The sequence below is a fragment of the Sorex araneus genome, chromosome 3 (assembly GCF_027595985.1).
Source record: "Sorex araneus isolate mSorAra2 chromosome 3, mSorAra2.pri, whole genome shotgun sequence".
NCBI classification, from domain to species: Eukaryota; Metazoa; Chordata; class Mammalia; order Eulipotyphla; family Soricidae; genus Sorex; species Sorex araneus.
The window spans coordinates 108,658,863-108,673,081 of record NC_073304.1 but is presented as its reverse complement, the minus strand read 5'-3'; the positions used below and the strand labels follow the sequence as shown (position 1 = coordinate 108,673,081).

Here is a 14,219-nt window from a genome sequence, read left to right as displayed (position 1 = left end):
TGCCTACCTATGTTGGAGTCTAGCTAGATCAGGAGCTTCATGCATGGTATAGAAGTTGTCTAGTGAAAATTGGCATCAGCTTGTGGACACCTCTGGTACAGGTGAAGAATTTGATGAGCTTTTGATCCAGGAAAGGTGGACTCCTACTCAGGAAGTCAGTGATCATCTGTCTCCACATTTGAGATTTTTGGGAAAGATTTGAGTGCTCTACATCTCTACCTTGCCTTCCTTGGCCCAAATGTTTCTGTCCCAAGTGTCCTGCTCTGTCCCAGAGCTCCACAACAATTCAGCAGGACATTTCTGGTATGTGTGGAATCTGACATGGTAGAGTATTTTATGATCAGACCTTTCACTGGATCTTCATATCAGCCTGCCCCAAATTTCAGGAGAGGAGAATTCTGAATCTATCATCAAAAACATTGATATCTATCCAAATCCTCAACTTGCAATTCATTGTTTTCCTTTCCTCTCTCAGGCAGATACATCTCTTTGGACATTTTGGGCCAGATAATTTGTGGTTGTGACAGCCATCATAATTAGATAACTAGCAGAATCCCTACTAATTGGATTCCAATAGTATCCTACAATCCCAAGATATTACTAAAGGTTGTCCGAGTTCAAAATGGTAGCTAACTGAGAATCACTACTCAAGAGCTATCAAAATATAGGCCACCTAATGCTATAATATTTTAATCCAGATTATCATTATAGAGACTGATTGCTACAGATAATTGATTTCACAGCAATTTGCCCTCCACTTGCCCTTCATTGTTTTATGCTTTAATTTGAATAATCATGATTCTCCAGAAAATCATGGTCCCTTTCCCAGAGGCAAGGAGACTGACCCAATCCCAGAATTCCATGTAGGTCTGTTTCCTGAAGCTATTTCCAGTACCAATTTCTGTATCAGTTAACATCCCAGCAGGAAACAGATGTTACACTCAATATAAGCAATTTGATAACAGCTTAATCAATGCGCTGTTTAAATAGATGTGGGCATAATGTAGAGAAACTGACAGAGTGTAGTCCACCTAGCTAGCTACGGGGACTCTACTTCCACCTACGGACCTGGACAAGCAAAGGAGAAGGAGAGGATAAACTCTCAGAAAATATAAGCCAACCTAGAAAGAGAGAAAGAGAGGGTGAAAATAAGGGAGCAAATAGGGTAGGGGGAAAAGGAAGGAGAGAAAGATAAGGATAGAGAAGAGAATTATTGTGTAGTGCTCAGATCTCATCCAATGGCTCTTTTCTCTGAGGGAGAGAAAACAGAATTGTCCTCCATAACACCTGTCATCGACTCTGCATGTCTCCCTCCCAGTTTCACTGGGCAGTCCTGCTTAGAACAGGTGGCAAGGAAGCCTCTGCTAGAAGTTCCCTGTTGAAAGTGCTTTTGATTATACCACAGTAATTTATATCTTCCCCCTAGGACATAGCAGTGTAGAGAAAGGTGGAGATATTGGAGAGGAATGGAAAGTAGATACAAAGCATTTTGTGGCTTACAGCACTAAAAGAAGTATCATTTTTAGTGAATAAATAGATAAAATTTTGGATACATTAGCAACATTGTCAGCAGTACTGAAAATTGTGAGAAAAATGATGCATAATATACTTGGGAAGTAAGAGTAAAAATGCCCCTAGTAAAGGATTATTATTTTAAAATATTCATTTACATTTATTTCCTTCCTTATATTCTTTGAATTAGTAGGACATAATTCCCATGTTGTTTGACCAGATAAAAGTGGAACGATAAAACATTCACTTAGAGTTAATATCTAATTACTTAACATCTTATTGGTTCTATTTCTGCAGTGGGTCTGGAATCTATTACTTCTCCAGTCTCAAACTCGGCGTTTTTTTTTCTCTTAGATAACTTTCTAATACTTTATGGCTTTTCAGCTTGTCCTCTTCATCATATTTTATTCTAAGAACAAAGTTGATAAAGAAAATGAACCATTTTCAGTGCTTTCCATTCGTTTATTCTCTTTTGACTATGGAATAGTCTCACAGTCAAAGGAGTAGTGTTCCTGAGCAGCTTATGTGAGGTGGGGGTAGAGAAATGGCAGCCCTCGAGAGGGAGCCGACCACTTCCCTCTGTGCTCACCTTGGTCGTCCAGGAAAGTACACAAGGAAATCTAGGATAACTACATGTCTGTCATAGATTCGAGCACAGTCCAGGCCTCCTGTCTCACCAGTCCCACAAAGTAGCAGTGAAGGCAGTTGTGAAAGTGGTCATCAAACTGTACCTGGGTTCCATTTGTTCTGTCTAGAGGTGATGTCTGCTGCCCAGTTTCTCAGGGAGCCGCGGAACTCATGCTGGAGCAAGGAATTGCTCTTTGCAGGAAAGGAAAGCCAGTCCTATATTATTACCTGGACTTTCCAGGTTTGTTGCCTTCCCTTGAAGAAAAGAATTTCAGGAGGAGATGAAGAGCAAAGTAAGATAAATTTATTTTAGAAAGAAAGGGAGAAACAGAGAGTGATACACGCTCAGGAGAGAACACAGGCTTCTTCAGAGCGGAGAAAGTGTAAGTCAACATCCCAGGATGGACATGCTAGCCTTTCCCCAGAACGGGAAAGATGTAACCTAAAGTAGTACATTACACATTTCAGGGGGAAATGTGGACAAATGCACACTTTTTCCTCTTCAGATTAGTTTATATACAGTTTTCCAAAACTGTCCTCTAGTGTCATTTATGTGTGGCTGCCAGGAGAGTGAGCTTGATGATGGTCTTCTTTTTGTGATTTCTTTTGGTGATATTAACATGGCCTTTGTTCAAGCAGTGGAGCCTCTCCCCAGGGTTCCAGCCATGCTCTGCGCCTGTAATTCTGCATCTCAGTGGTTCATCATGGTTGGCTCCTGAGAGGGCATGGGTCCTGTGTCTCAAAACTAAACTAGCCCTTTATGTGTTTGGGCTAGTTTTCAGATAGGGTTTTTCTCCAGCTATACATTATTAGGGTTTCCCTATCTTGTTGCCTGCAACATTCTCTATTAAGATTATCTCACTTAGAATGACTTAAGAGCCTGTCCTTAATTGTTTGGGCCTTTCTTAGCTCCCTAGAATCCTGTGCATATGCTCTCTTTCAACCTTCATTTTTTAAAACATCTTTGTAGTTAAATGTGCTGCTTTTTTTCTACTTAGAATGTGCCCTTAGAATGCAGAAACTTCCTGCACAGACACATAATAAAAGACTCCCAAGACTGCTAAACTGATCTGCCTCCTTCTGCATGTGTCCATTCCCTGATCAGCATAATCTTGCTATTGTTGTTATTGGGTTTAGGGTCACACACAACTGTACAAAGGCTTACTCCTGACTCTGCAGTCAAGGATCAATTTTGTTGGTTCTCAGGGGGTCATGTGGGATGCCATGGTTCTAACCTGGCTTGGCTTCTTACAAGAAAAGTGCACTACTCTTCTTACTATCTCACTGGGTTTATAATCTTGTTTAGTAAACTTTGCTCCCATCTACGCAATCTACCTTTCCTAGTAAATTCCTTTACTACCCCTCCAGGGTCCCATTTTGAGCTCCTCTCTCTTTATTATGTAGTATACATTTCATTTTGCATAAGTTTATAGTGTTTGTCATTATTGTTCTATTTAGTTATCTTTTTGCTACTGTAGCTCCATATTCCATTATATGGTATAGTTTCTGTGTTCTCCAGTTGATGATTTTTATGAATATGCATTTATGTACAAGTCCCATTGTATATTTGTGCATGTAGAACAGAACAGGCTTGTTAAATTTTCACATGGTCAAGTAGCACAGAACTATTTCTTTCTTTCTTTATTTTTTCTAAAGTGGCTGTCACTCTTTTGTTCTTTCCTCAGAGCAGTGTTTGTTAGCTTTAGGATTTATTTTCGATGAATGCTGCTCCAAGCATGTAGTACCATGCTTTACACATATCCTGCTCAATCCTCAAGACAATTCTACATGAAGAATATAAAATAAAAAACAATGAAAAATAACATGGATAGAAAAAGAAACCAGAATTAATAGGCAGTTAATGCACCAAAAGACACATAACATGTAAATGACACAAGAGGAAGGACATCAATCATTGAGCCAAGGCACAAAACCTAGAAAGAAAAATAAAATCCGGGATTTTTGAAGCATTGTTAGATTAGATAGTGAATTCTATGGATGAGATCCTGAGATTATGAGATTGGATGAAAAGAAGCAAAGTGAAGCAGTTTAACAAACTGCTAGAGGGAATCACCAGGACTTGAACAGCATTGCTTAGTCTTTACATAATGAGAGAAACTTCCAGCTTTCATGTAGAGGCATGTTTTTACAAATTACTTAAAATTACATATGTACCACTATATTATGAACAATGTAGCAGTAAAGTAGTATTTGGAAAGATTTTATTTCAGTGACATGGAAAATATTCATTATATTATATTAAATAAAAATCTTATTCAAATACATATAGCTCATCCAAATATATATATGTAATATAACAACTTTCTGCTTTGTTCCAGATTGTAGAATTATAGATGATATTTTTCATATATTTGTCCTTATATTTTCAAGACCCTGTTTCAGAATATACACTGTTTTTCAAAACAGAAGTCTCATTTACAAAAATTAAAGTTTCATGTTTGTTGCCTATAATAAATTCAGGAAAATAGCACAAACTTAAAGACTTCTGAGCACGATCCCAGTACATGTCCAAGGTTCTAGTACCAGTACTTATCATACTTCTAAAGCTCCCAATGTCACAGATGGTTGTGCTCCAACCTCAGAGATTTTGAATCAGTAAGTCTGTCAAGAGCTCAGAATTGGCCTAATTTTTAAAAATCTTTACTTAAATCACACAGCCGCTGTCATGCAAATTTATCCATGGGCCAACTCTTCAGATTCATGACTAAATGTCAGAAGAAATGCAAGCCAAGATGATAACATTTATGGGTACACCAGTCTCCCATCTGAAAACTCTAGTGCCCTCAGGAAATGGTTCGACTATTTCCAAGTCAGGCAAAGCGCTGGCAACTTCACCCACACCCTACAGCTTCTGTCACGCCATTGGCTTAGCTCCAGTGCTTCTCAACAAATGTTGGATGTAGAGACACCAAAGTTACAAAAATTCCAGGTATACTGGTTTTCAGGCTTAGAACCATGAGGTCTTAGAGTAGGGGTGGAAACGTTTCCCCAACCATACTCTGGAATCAGCCACACCCACACCCCACAGCCATTGTTGTGGAAACTCATAGGTTCAGCTTACAGATCCTAGAACTTCTGGGCGCAGTGAGATAACACCAAGAGAATTTACATTTAACAAGTTCTCAAAGTTCTCAATTAAAATGGAACCTGGTTTTTGAGAACCAATTATTCAGGCTAATGGTTAGAGAGCTCTTTCTTGGCAGCAAAACTTATGGTAAATCTTTTACTTTGCTACCATTTTCTTTCTTTGATCTCTCCATAAATCCTATATCTTCTTAAATTCTTAATCTATTTCCCACATTTCTCTAATGAATAATATTCTCTGTTAACCTCTCAAGAAGGACTGCATAGATCTTTTTTCCTCTTCTTCCTCACCTGCATTCCTTTCTCCTTGTCTTTTTCTTCCCCAATCTCAAGACCTTTTCTTCTCTTATTTTACCTTTTCTATCATTTACCCTTTTAGAGAACAATTTTCAACTTTAAACTTCATTGTTTTCTGGTACTAATTTGCTTCTAAAGGATACCTACTCCACTGAACTGTCAGTCTATTGAAAAGTGACTTCTTTTTGCTTCCTTAAAGGTTATTAAGATATGCTAATAATTATTGATCTAAAATCTCACAGTCAAGATAGCTCAGTGGATTTGTTCTCAATTATTTTCAATACGACCAGGTTCTGTGTAGAACTGTTGTGATATTTATGATGATATTTGTTATGGGTATTGTACTGCAATACAATAAAGGAGTAAAGGGAGAAAAAGTACCCCAACCCACCTAGAAAATTGGTAGTAGATGTGTTGTGTGGGTTAGAACTATTAAAGTAAGTGTGAGCATCCATGCAGCACATGTAGGTGCTGAACATTCTGCATCTCAGCAGAGGTGCTCAGCATCCCACTAGTCCCAAAAGGTAGCCATCATGTTGCACCTAATGTTCACTTGGTTAACAAAGTGCAGGAACTGGTATCCATGAGCTGAGTTCTCGGGGAGCTGTGAACTCAGGCTGGAGTGACGAATTGCTCTTTTCAGGAAAAGGAAAGTCAATCCTTACTTAACTCTGCCCAGATTTTTCAGAAACATTGCCTTCCCTCACAAAAAAGGAAGAGACAAAATAATGAATTAAAATATTTTATTTAAAGAAATTTACTTAAGAGAAATGTGAGGGGAGAGAAAAAGAAAGACAGGACTTCTCCAGAAGAGGAAAAGCCAAGAGTACACATCGCAGGTTGAGATATTCAGGTCAATGTGCAAGTTGAATGAGGTCCACGGGTTCTTACACAGTTGGTTTCATAGTGAGGTTCCTCCCAGTTGCCTACTGTCTGTGTAATGGTGTCCCTGGTAACGGGGGAAGTGGGGAGGAGAGAGGGAGCCTTGAGAAAATAGTACTGCTCCCTCCCTGCTCGGCCAATTTCACCACCTAGAGAAAGGCCTGGCATGCGTTAAGACTGGTCAATTATGGTCTAGACAGAAAAGCAGCCTTCTTACTCTTGGTTTTCACCAAAATCGGTCTAACTCCAGGTCATTCCTTAAACTAATCCAAAAGAAGTAATTATTGTCATTTTTAGCAATATTGCTAGAACTTGAGAACACTATGATAAATGAAAATAAGTCAGACAGAGGAAGGCAAATACCAGAGGCTCTCCTTTGTATGTGTAATCTAAAGTCATAGGCTACAAAACAATCCCATAGATTTATAGATACAGAGAGGTGATTGCCAGAGCTGCAGTAGATGGTAAGCACAACAGATAAAGTGGGTCCTGTGGTACAAACTTCCAGTTGTAAAAGAAATATATTCTGGGGACATAATTCTACAGAACAGGGACTCTAGTTAACAATACTTGGTTGCATGGTTGAAAGTTGATTAGAGAATAGATCTTAAAAGTACTCATCACAAGAATAAAAATTTCTCACTATATACAATTATAAGTTATAAGTTAAGTTGATTTATTGTAGTAAAGCTTTTGCAGTGTACACAAACTTAAAAATCCTTATGCTGCATACCTGAAACTAATACAATGTTTTATGTTCTTGGTTTTCTAAATTTTAAGTCATGCATGAATGGATGTAGCATTTCCTCAAATGCCTCCCTCTTATCCGCTAAGGTGTCTGCGTGCTTTTCTCTTATTCTGCTAATGGCTGTTGGAGCAGGAGCTATTGTGGCCTATATTTAACTTGACCTTAGCACTTCCAAAGTGTTCAACCAAATTTCCATCCATCAAGATCTGCAGTTCTCTGAACTAAGATTTTCTTAGAAGCCTGTTCTGTGCCTGCACAAAGCTCTAAGAGCCTAAGAATTAACCCTGTATCTCCATCTCCCCAGGGCTAGTCACCTTCAGTCAATGACTCACACAGACTGATGTCTAAATACTCCAGCCTCTCCTTTGGTTGGGACTGAATGGGAGGCACTGTGCACTGTGCTAGTTTTACTTCCCTGTGGGATTACTTCAAGTGCTCATGGTGGTAACTGACTTGATAATATGCCTTGTCATTTTTTTTTGTTTTATTAGTTTTCTCTATTCCTGGTTCTTGAATCTCACAAATAAATTAGTTAATCAATTTGACTCACATCTTATTCTCACATCTGCTCTTAGGTCACTACATACATAGATAGTTGGGAATCATATTTTTTCCCTTTGCAATCATGGAATAATTTATATTTACTTCATGTGGTACAACATTTATTGATGTGTTTGCTTTGTTATTATTATGTAGAGGATTTTGTACCGATATGCATGACTTATATTATACTGTGATTGTTCTTTCTCTTACTGTTGTCAGGTTTTCTAGCAGGGAATATCACTTTCATAAAACAATCTAGAAGGCATGCTGCATTCTCTATTTTCTGGAATAGTTTTAAAAGACTGAAATTACCATCATTTTCTTCAATGTTTAAATATAGTCTTGATAGCCCTCCATTTTTTCCCCACAAGTTTATCTTTGATTCAGTAAAGGCATGTGAATTTTAAGAGCTCCAGGATGTTATTTCTTCTTGACATTAGATCCTACCATCATGATGTCATCAACGTAATGGGTATGTGGAGTTAATATAGCTTGGAAGCAAGATGGTCATTTTCCTCCCTGCTGTGTCAAAAATAAAAATAAAAAATCCAGTGTATTCTGCATTTTATGTTCCAGTGTCAAGACAATGTTTTTTTCACTTTTCAATTGCTTGGGATTACTCTGTTAATCCTTATGAAACCCTGCAGTAAAAAATACCCTCTCTATCTATGATAATTGCAATAAAGTAGAAAATTGCTAAATTACTGACTGCACAACAGGTGCTAATAACTCTGCTAATTCACTTCAGTAAGTAACCCAGCATCTAACTGTGCTTTTGATAACTTAGACCTAAGATTCTGCTGTTTTTTGTATTACCAAAGAAAGAGGTAAATGCCTCAACAATGATTTTAATAGTATCATTATTCCTGTCATTGTTTTTCATTGATTATTTTGGTAAAGAAAAAAACTTTCAGGTCCTTTCTTATATTTATGAATAATTTCCTTCGAAGATAGAGTATGCAGATTTTCTTCCACTATTAAAGTTACACATTTCAAGTGTTTTTAGGAGCTGTGGGAATAATTATAAATTGGAATAATTATAAATTAATATATTTTGTAAAACAATGTTTTACAAAATATATTAATCTGCTTTCAATTTTTGACTAGCACAGCCCAGGAACTAGTAATAAATTCTGAGTCATTGACTGGTAATATAGAAAAAACCTTGCTACTTTCTGTTTCCTCAATGCACATGAACTTTATGAATGTAACTTTATGAATCTTAGCTATTTTGGAGAGCCTGAGAGCAGCCACATATGTTACTCTTGTAACTAGGGACCACTTCAATGGAAGGGTCTCTGTTTCTTGAAATGGCTTTTGGGATGTGTTTGGATAAGAAGTGTGACTAAAATGAGGTGGTTCAAAGTTCTGTGTTCCAAAAAGCCAGGATTATTCTTACCAAACAAATCAAGTGTGAGTTTAAGAAGGGTTTTCTTACACTTCCTTCTTGGAGATCTAGTGATTAAGCAACTATTCAAATCTGGATTAGATGATCCTTCTGACCTTCTTGGACTTTGTTTCTAATTGCAATAACCCGGGTGAACAGCACTACATTTTTTTTTTTGTATATCTGCAGAGATCTTGGGAATGACTTCAAATAGTTGGTGCATTCCTAAGTTTAAAGAAAGAAATGTTTTAGAAGCTCTTTTTGATTTTAACTAAGTGGTGATAATCTTCTAAACATAGGAAGGGGTTCTGAACATGATAAACCAGAAGAAGATTTAAACTTAAAGCAAACACAAAATCACAGGGGCACTATTTTCCTTTGCCAAAAGTGATATCACTTTAATGAATGGCAAAAGAACATATTTTTCCCTTCCCTAGACATTTTACTTCCTAGATTTTCAAAGACTTCCTAATCTGTTATAATAGACTATAACAAATTAGAACTCAAGTAAATATATTTCTGTATCATACATTATTATTTATGTCTATTAATTTAATTTTGTAATACATACACCTACCATGTTTTTGGTTTTGAATTTTGGGTTGTAAAACAAATTCTGTGCTTTGTGCAAATGTTAACAAAATCAAAAGAAAAATAGCAAAACAGGTAATATTGCAGTGTATTTCATGCACAAAAGAATTGTTGCTTTGAATTTTGTTTCTTCTGTATAGTTAATTAAAATTATTTAGATTTAGCACAATTTTAAGCTCATATGGAAGATTATGTATTCCTATTTATTTTAATAAATGTTGAGCATAATTCAGTTGGTGATATATGGACAAATAGTATTCATAAAAAAATTATGTGCTCTTTTACTATGGGACTTCTCTACTTCCAAGTAATTTTATTTCTTTGACAGTGTGATTATAACATTTAAAAATATAATTTATTCTTTTAGAATTTTTTCTACTTTACTCTCTATTGTCATATGGGATTTGCATTGGTGAGAACTCTAAAATTTGAAATTTTTATATCTCTGTATATATATCTAGAGCATCCCCTTTGAATTACAATGTCTGTCAACAGATGTCTGAAAAAAAGTCTTCTTTCAACCTGGTTTTGTTTTCCATATACATACTCATGACTTAATTTAAAAATACAATTGCCATTGTTGCAACTATTTTATTTGTACACTAAAAGCAGTCCTAATTATATTTTATTCTCTTCCTGCTCCTCAAAATTATCAACTCTAAATTATCAAAATGTTAAATTAAGTTCCCTAACTTAATGTTTAACTAGATAAATAAAAGGCCTCTAAATATCCCTGCAGTTCCTATAGAAAAGTATAATTAGACTGAAAGATTTAATATTGTTCCCAAAAGAATCTTACATTACAACCTGAACTATCTGTCAGAATTATGGTCTGTACAAGAATTTTTAAAAATTATGTGTTTTCTTTTCTTGGATCTTGATTTGAACTTATTTAACATCATTGCCTCTTTCTTGTCCATGAGTCAGCCCAGTGTAGACAACATTTGGGAGTTTTTCATACATCAATTTTTTTTTTCCCCAGTAAGGTTCTGTTACCACAGTCTCCTCTGGTTCATATTTTATTATTTAATCTTTGTTTAAATGCTGATTCCTCAGAGAAATGTCCTCTAGCCTTACCATCTAGACATACCCTTTTTATCATTCTACATAATTTTCTCCTTTCCCACAATATATTTTTTGAATGTTTACTCTTTCTGTCTCTATCTGGATAAAGGGAAGAGATCCTATTTATTCTGTTTCCAAAACTTTGACATATATGGCACTTATTGAAGAGTAGATTAATCCTCTAGAAATAACCAGTTCTAAAAATAATTGGAATTGATATTAAACTTAAATGTGTATATATCTTATAATTTCATAGTTTTAATTCCATGTACTGTCATCAGTTTATATACTATTTCAGAGAAATTTTTGCTTTTATATTTTCTTATAGGAATAATCCCTAAATTATAGTTAATACTCTGTCTTTCCCATAGACTAGTTGTAGAGTAACTTATTTGAATGGTATCCATCTATTTTGTAAAGTTATATTTTGAAGGATAAGTAATGGGTTTTAAAATTTTCACATTCTCTAATTTTTTTTTATTCCATGCTACATATGAGAAATACACATGTAAGCATTTTTTGTACTAAAATACTTAACTTAAACATCTTGCTCCCAATAACTTTAAGGCAAACAACTTCAGTGATATTAAAATCAGGCCATAGGTGCTCAAAACCTTCTAAGATTTTTCATTTTAGGGCAGCAAATTATAAGTAGTTCACTTTCAGAATCAACCCATAGTGCAGTAAATATACATATTCAAATATATGCATATGGTTTAAGTGGTTTTATACCAAACTTACCTACTGAAACAGATCAAGACCCCCTGCTCTAGAGTCCTTTCAGTTAACTATCCTAAATTGTTTCCATTTGTAAGTAGTGACAAGTCTTTGAAACAGAAACAAAAAATTGGCTTGAATTTAGATAACCAACTTCATTATTTGGTGATCTCCTCTTATCAAAATTATTATATATCCTTGGAAATCAAGGTAGAGCAATTCAGATAATTTAGTTTTCAACCTTTATTTGTTTCTATAGTCATGATTACATACAGGTAATAATAATCTCAAAGGGACACAATTAGAAGATTCCTCGATTTCCTAGTGTTCTCTTTCATTTTTTAAGGCTCAACATTAACTTTTTAAGGTTTGGGAGAATAAAATTTTTTTCTCAGAGAAGTTAATGAGTCAGAGTATTGGTAGAATATTCACGTTTCTCATTGTTTTAGACACTGACACAATGAGTTTAATGAGAACTCTTTTTAATTTAGCATGTGCCTGCTTAAAGAGGGTGGGTCTTGCTAAAAAACTTGATCTTAAAGAACATTGATCTCATGTTCTAAATTTCAGGTAAAAATAAATCAAAAGGCATATTTTCACAGTCTGACTTACTAGACTCAGGATACTAACTTCTGTTTGAGTGTATATAATCTTTTAAGTCTAGAAATACTTAATAGAAGATACTTATGTTACCATAATTTTACACATTTTAGGTATTAAACTTTGGGAGAAAATTAATTTGTAGGTTAGGAAAATAGCATAATCAAATCTTTATTTTTTTACTAGACTGAAATAAGAAACCAAATGAACAGATAAATGTCAATAAAAGATTTAGCATGAAACATTTCTTTTCTTAGAAGATAAAGCTAAAAATAGTATGAAAATATGCACACTAGTTGTAATTGAATTGTGGAAAATCAATGCATTTACCTTTGAAAAGCAGAGGTATTCTTTACCTTTAAGCTTTAGTTAGGACCTTAGTCTGGAAGCTGGAGATGAGCCTCCAGTTTTGTTCTTAAAAAAAAAAAAAAGCATCTGGAAGGAAAACTCATGTCATTTAGATTTTAACCCGTATCTATTCCACAGTGACATGCAACAACTAATAGTTCTGCCTGTCAGTCTTTGCCAGATTAGAAAGCAGATTCCAAATATATACTCTGAATTATTATAAAGCCAAAATAAGAATGGCACAATTAAAATTATAATTATTTTAACTTGTGAAAACTGAACACCTCTTCTTCAGTCAGGGATTTGCGGTCATCTCTTACATTTTATATTTTGCCAAGTCACATTTTAGTTCTTAGTTAGGAGACATTAAACTGTAATTAGCAGCAAATAACAGAATGACAAAGCTACAGAAAATCATAACAGTTAAAGAAAGTAGCATTTTTAGTTGCAGAAAGAAATGCTCTTCCATGAAAGTAGGGAATCATGATGACCACTTTACCTTCCCCACATTAAACTCCTAAGTAATCTAGAATTGACATTCTATTTTAACAATATTAATAGGACAAGAATAGCTGTCAAAACCAGATACTATACTTTCTTTAGAGTGAAGAACCTCCAAACCTCAATAAACACCATATATAAAGGAACATAGAAAATTTTGACACAGTATACACACAAGAAATTAACTAATCAGAGACTAATACAATTTTGAATATGCTAATATGCATTTTTCCAGAAGAAAGCAGAGGCAACGGCGGCCATCTGCAGCTGTCAAACCTGTAGAAGTAAAACTATATCTTATGAATTTCACAATATATGAATCATATGTGGAAACAAAGGGTTTTTTATCAAAAAAGTTGGTGGTCCAACAAATAGATATTTATGTGCATATATTTATATATGATAAAAAATCAGCTTGCATGAGAGTCATAGTCTATCTACTGTGAAGTTATATCACACATACTGTAAGCAATTTACAGAATTTGTCAAGTTTGCATATACAGGAATTTCAAAATGAATTAAAATACAGTGAAATACAGAACACTCAAATGTATTTATATAAACCGCCCAGGATTGACAAGGATTGGCCATGATCAGCACTTCCATCATATAGAACAACAACTATAATCAAGAAAAAAACTATCCAGGGAAAAACCAAAAATAAAAGTATTTCTTTTGTTAATTGTCATTTAAAAGAATGTTCTCCTTGTTGAACTGCAGAATTTTGATCCTACCCCCACAAATGGGAGTTTTATTTGATGATAGCTTGTGTTCTGTTTCCTTTCGTTCTGTTTGCTTCTTGAAGATATTGGCCTTTTAGTTGGAAATCAGTGGTATCCACGGGTATATATTTTTATTATCCTGTTGACCTTCAGACCAACCCCTGACAGTCAGTGAGATGATGCTTTCAAGTAGCCAAAAGAAAGGGAAAAAATAGATCTTGATATTAGAAAAATGTTCTACCACTTCACACTAATTTTCTTGAAATAAAGGATCAGTGATTTTTCAAAGAAAATATTATGAATAAAGCATGTGATAGCCTCTTCGTTTATGCTCCGGAAGCAGGCGCTCCTGTGTAGGTAACTAGAGTACAGTGGGTGCAGAGTGGTGCTTGGAGTTTAGGGTCAACTTTGCTGTCCGCTCCGTAGATTTTACAGACGATTTGCTCTTTGCTTTAAGAAGAGAAAGTGATATTGGAAAAAAGTCAGCACTTTAGATTAAAGCAAAGCACCCTTCACAAAGCCACAAACAAGAAGCAGGACAGAAAGTCCATGGCTTGTAGCTATCCTCGCACCT

At 35.2% G+C, this 14,219-nt stretch overlaps 1 protein-coding gene across 5 annotated transcripts in view; it reads right to left on the bottom strand.

Moving 5' to 3' along the window:
• VSTM2A (V-set and transmembrane domain containing 2A) overlaps positions 1–14,219 on the bottom strand; it is a 174,284-nt gene that overhangs the window by 131,204 nt on the left and 28,861 nt on the right. The window contains exon 5 of one of the 5 annotated variants that reach the window (XM_055131849.1): positions 6,268–14,217. The exons of 3 other annotated variants lie outside the window; for them this stretch is intronic. In XM_055131849.1, coding sequence (XP_054987824.1) covers positions 14,141–14,217 — 77 coding nt within the window. In that variant the 3' untranslated portion in view covers positions 6,268–14,140. Of the gene's footprint in view, positions 1–6,267; positions 14,218–14,219 lie in introns of those variants that run through there. One more of the 5 variants, XM_055131848.1, reaches the window with a different exon arrangement.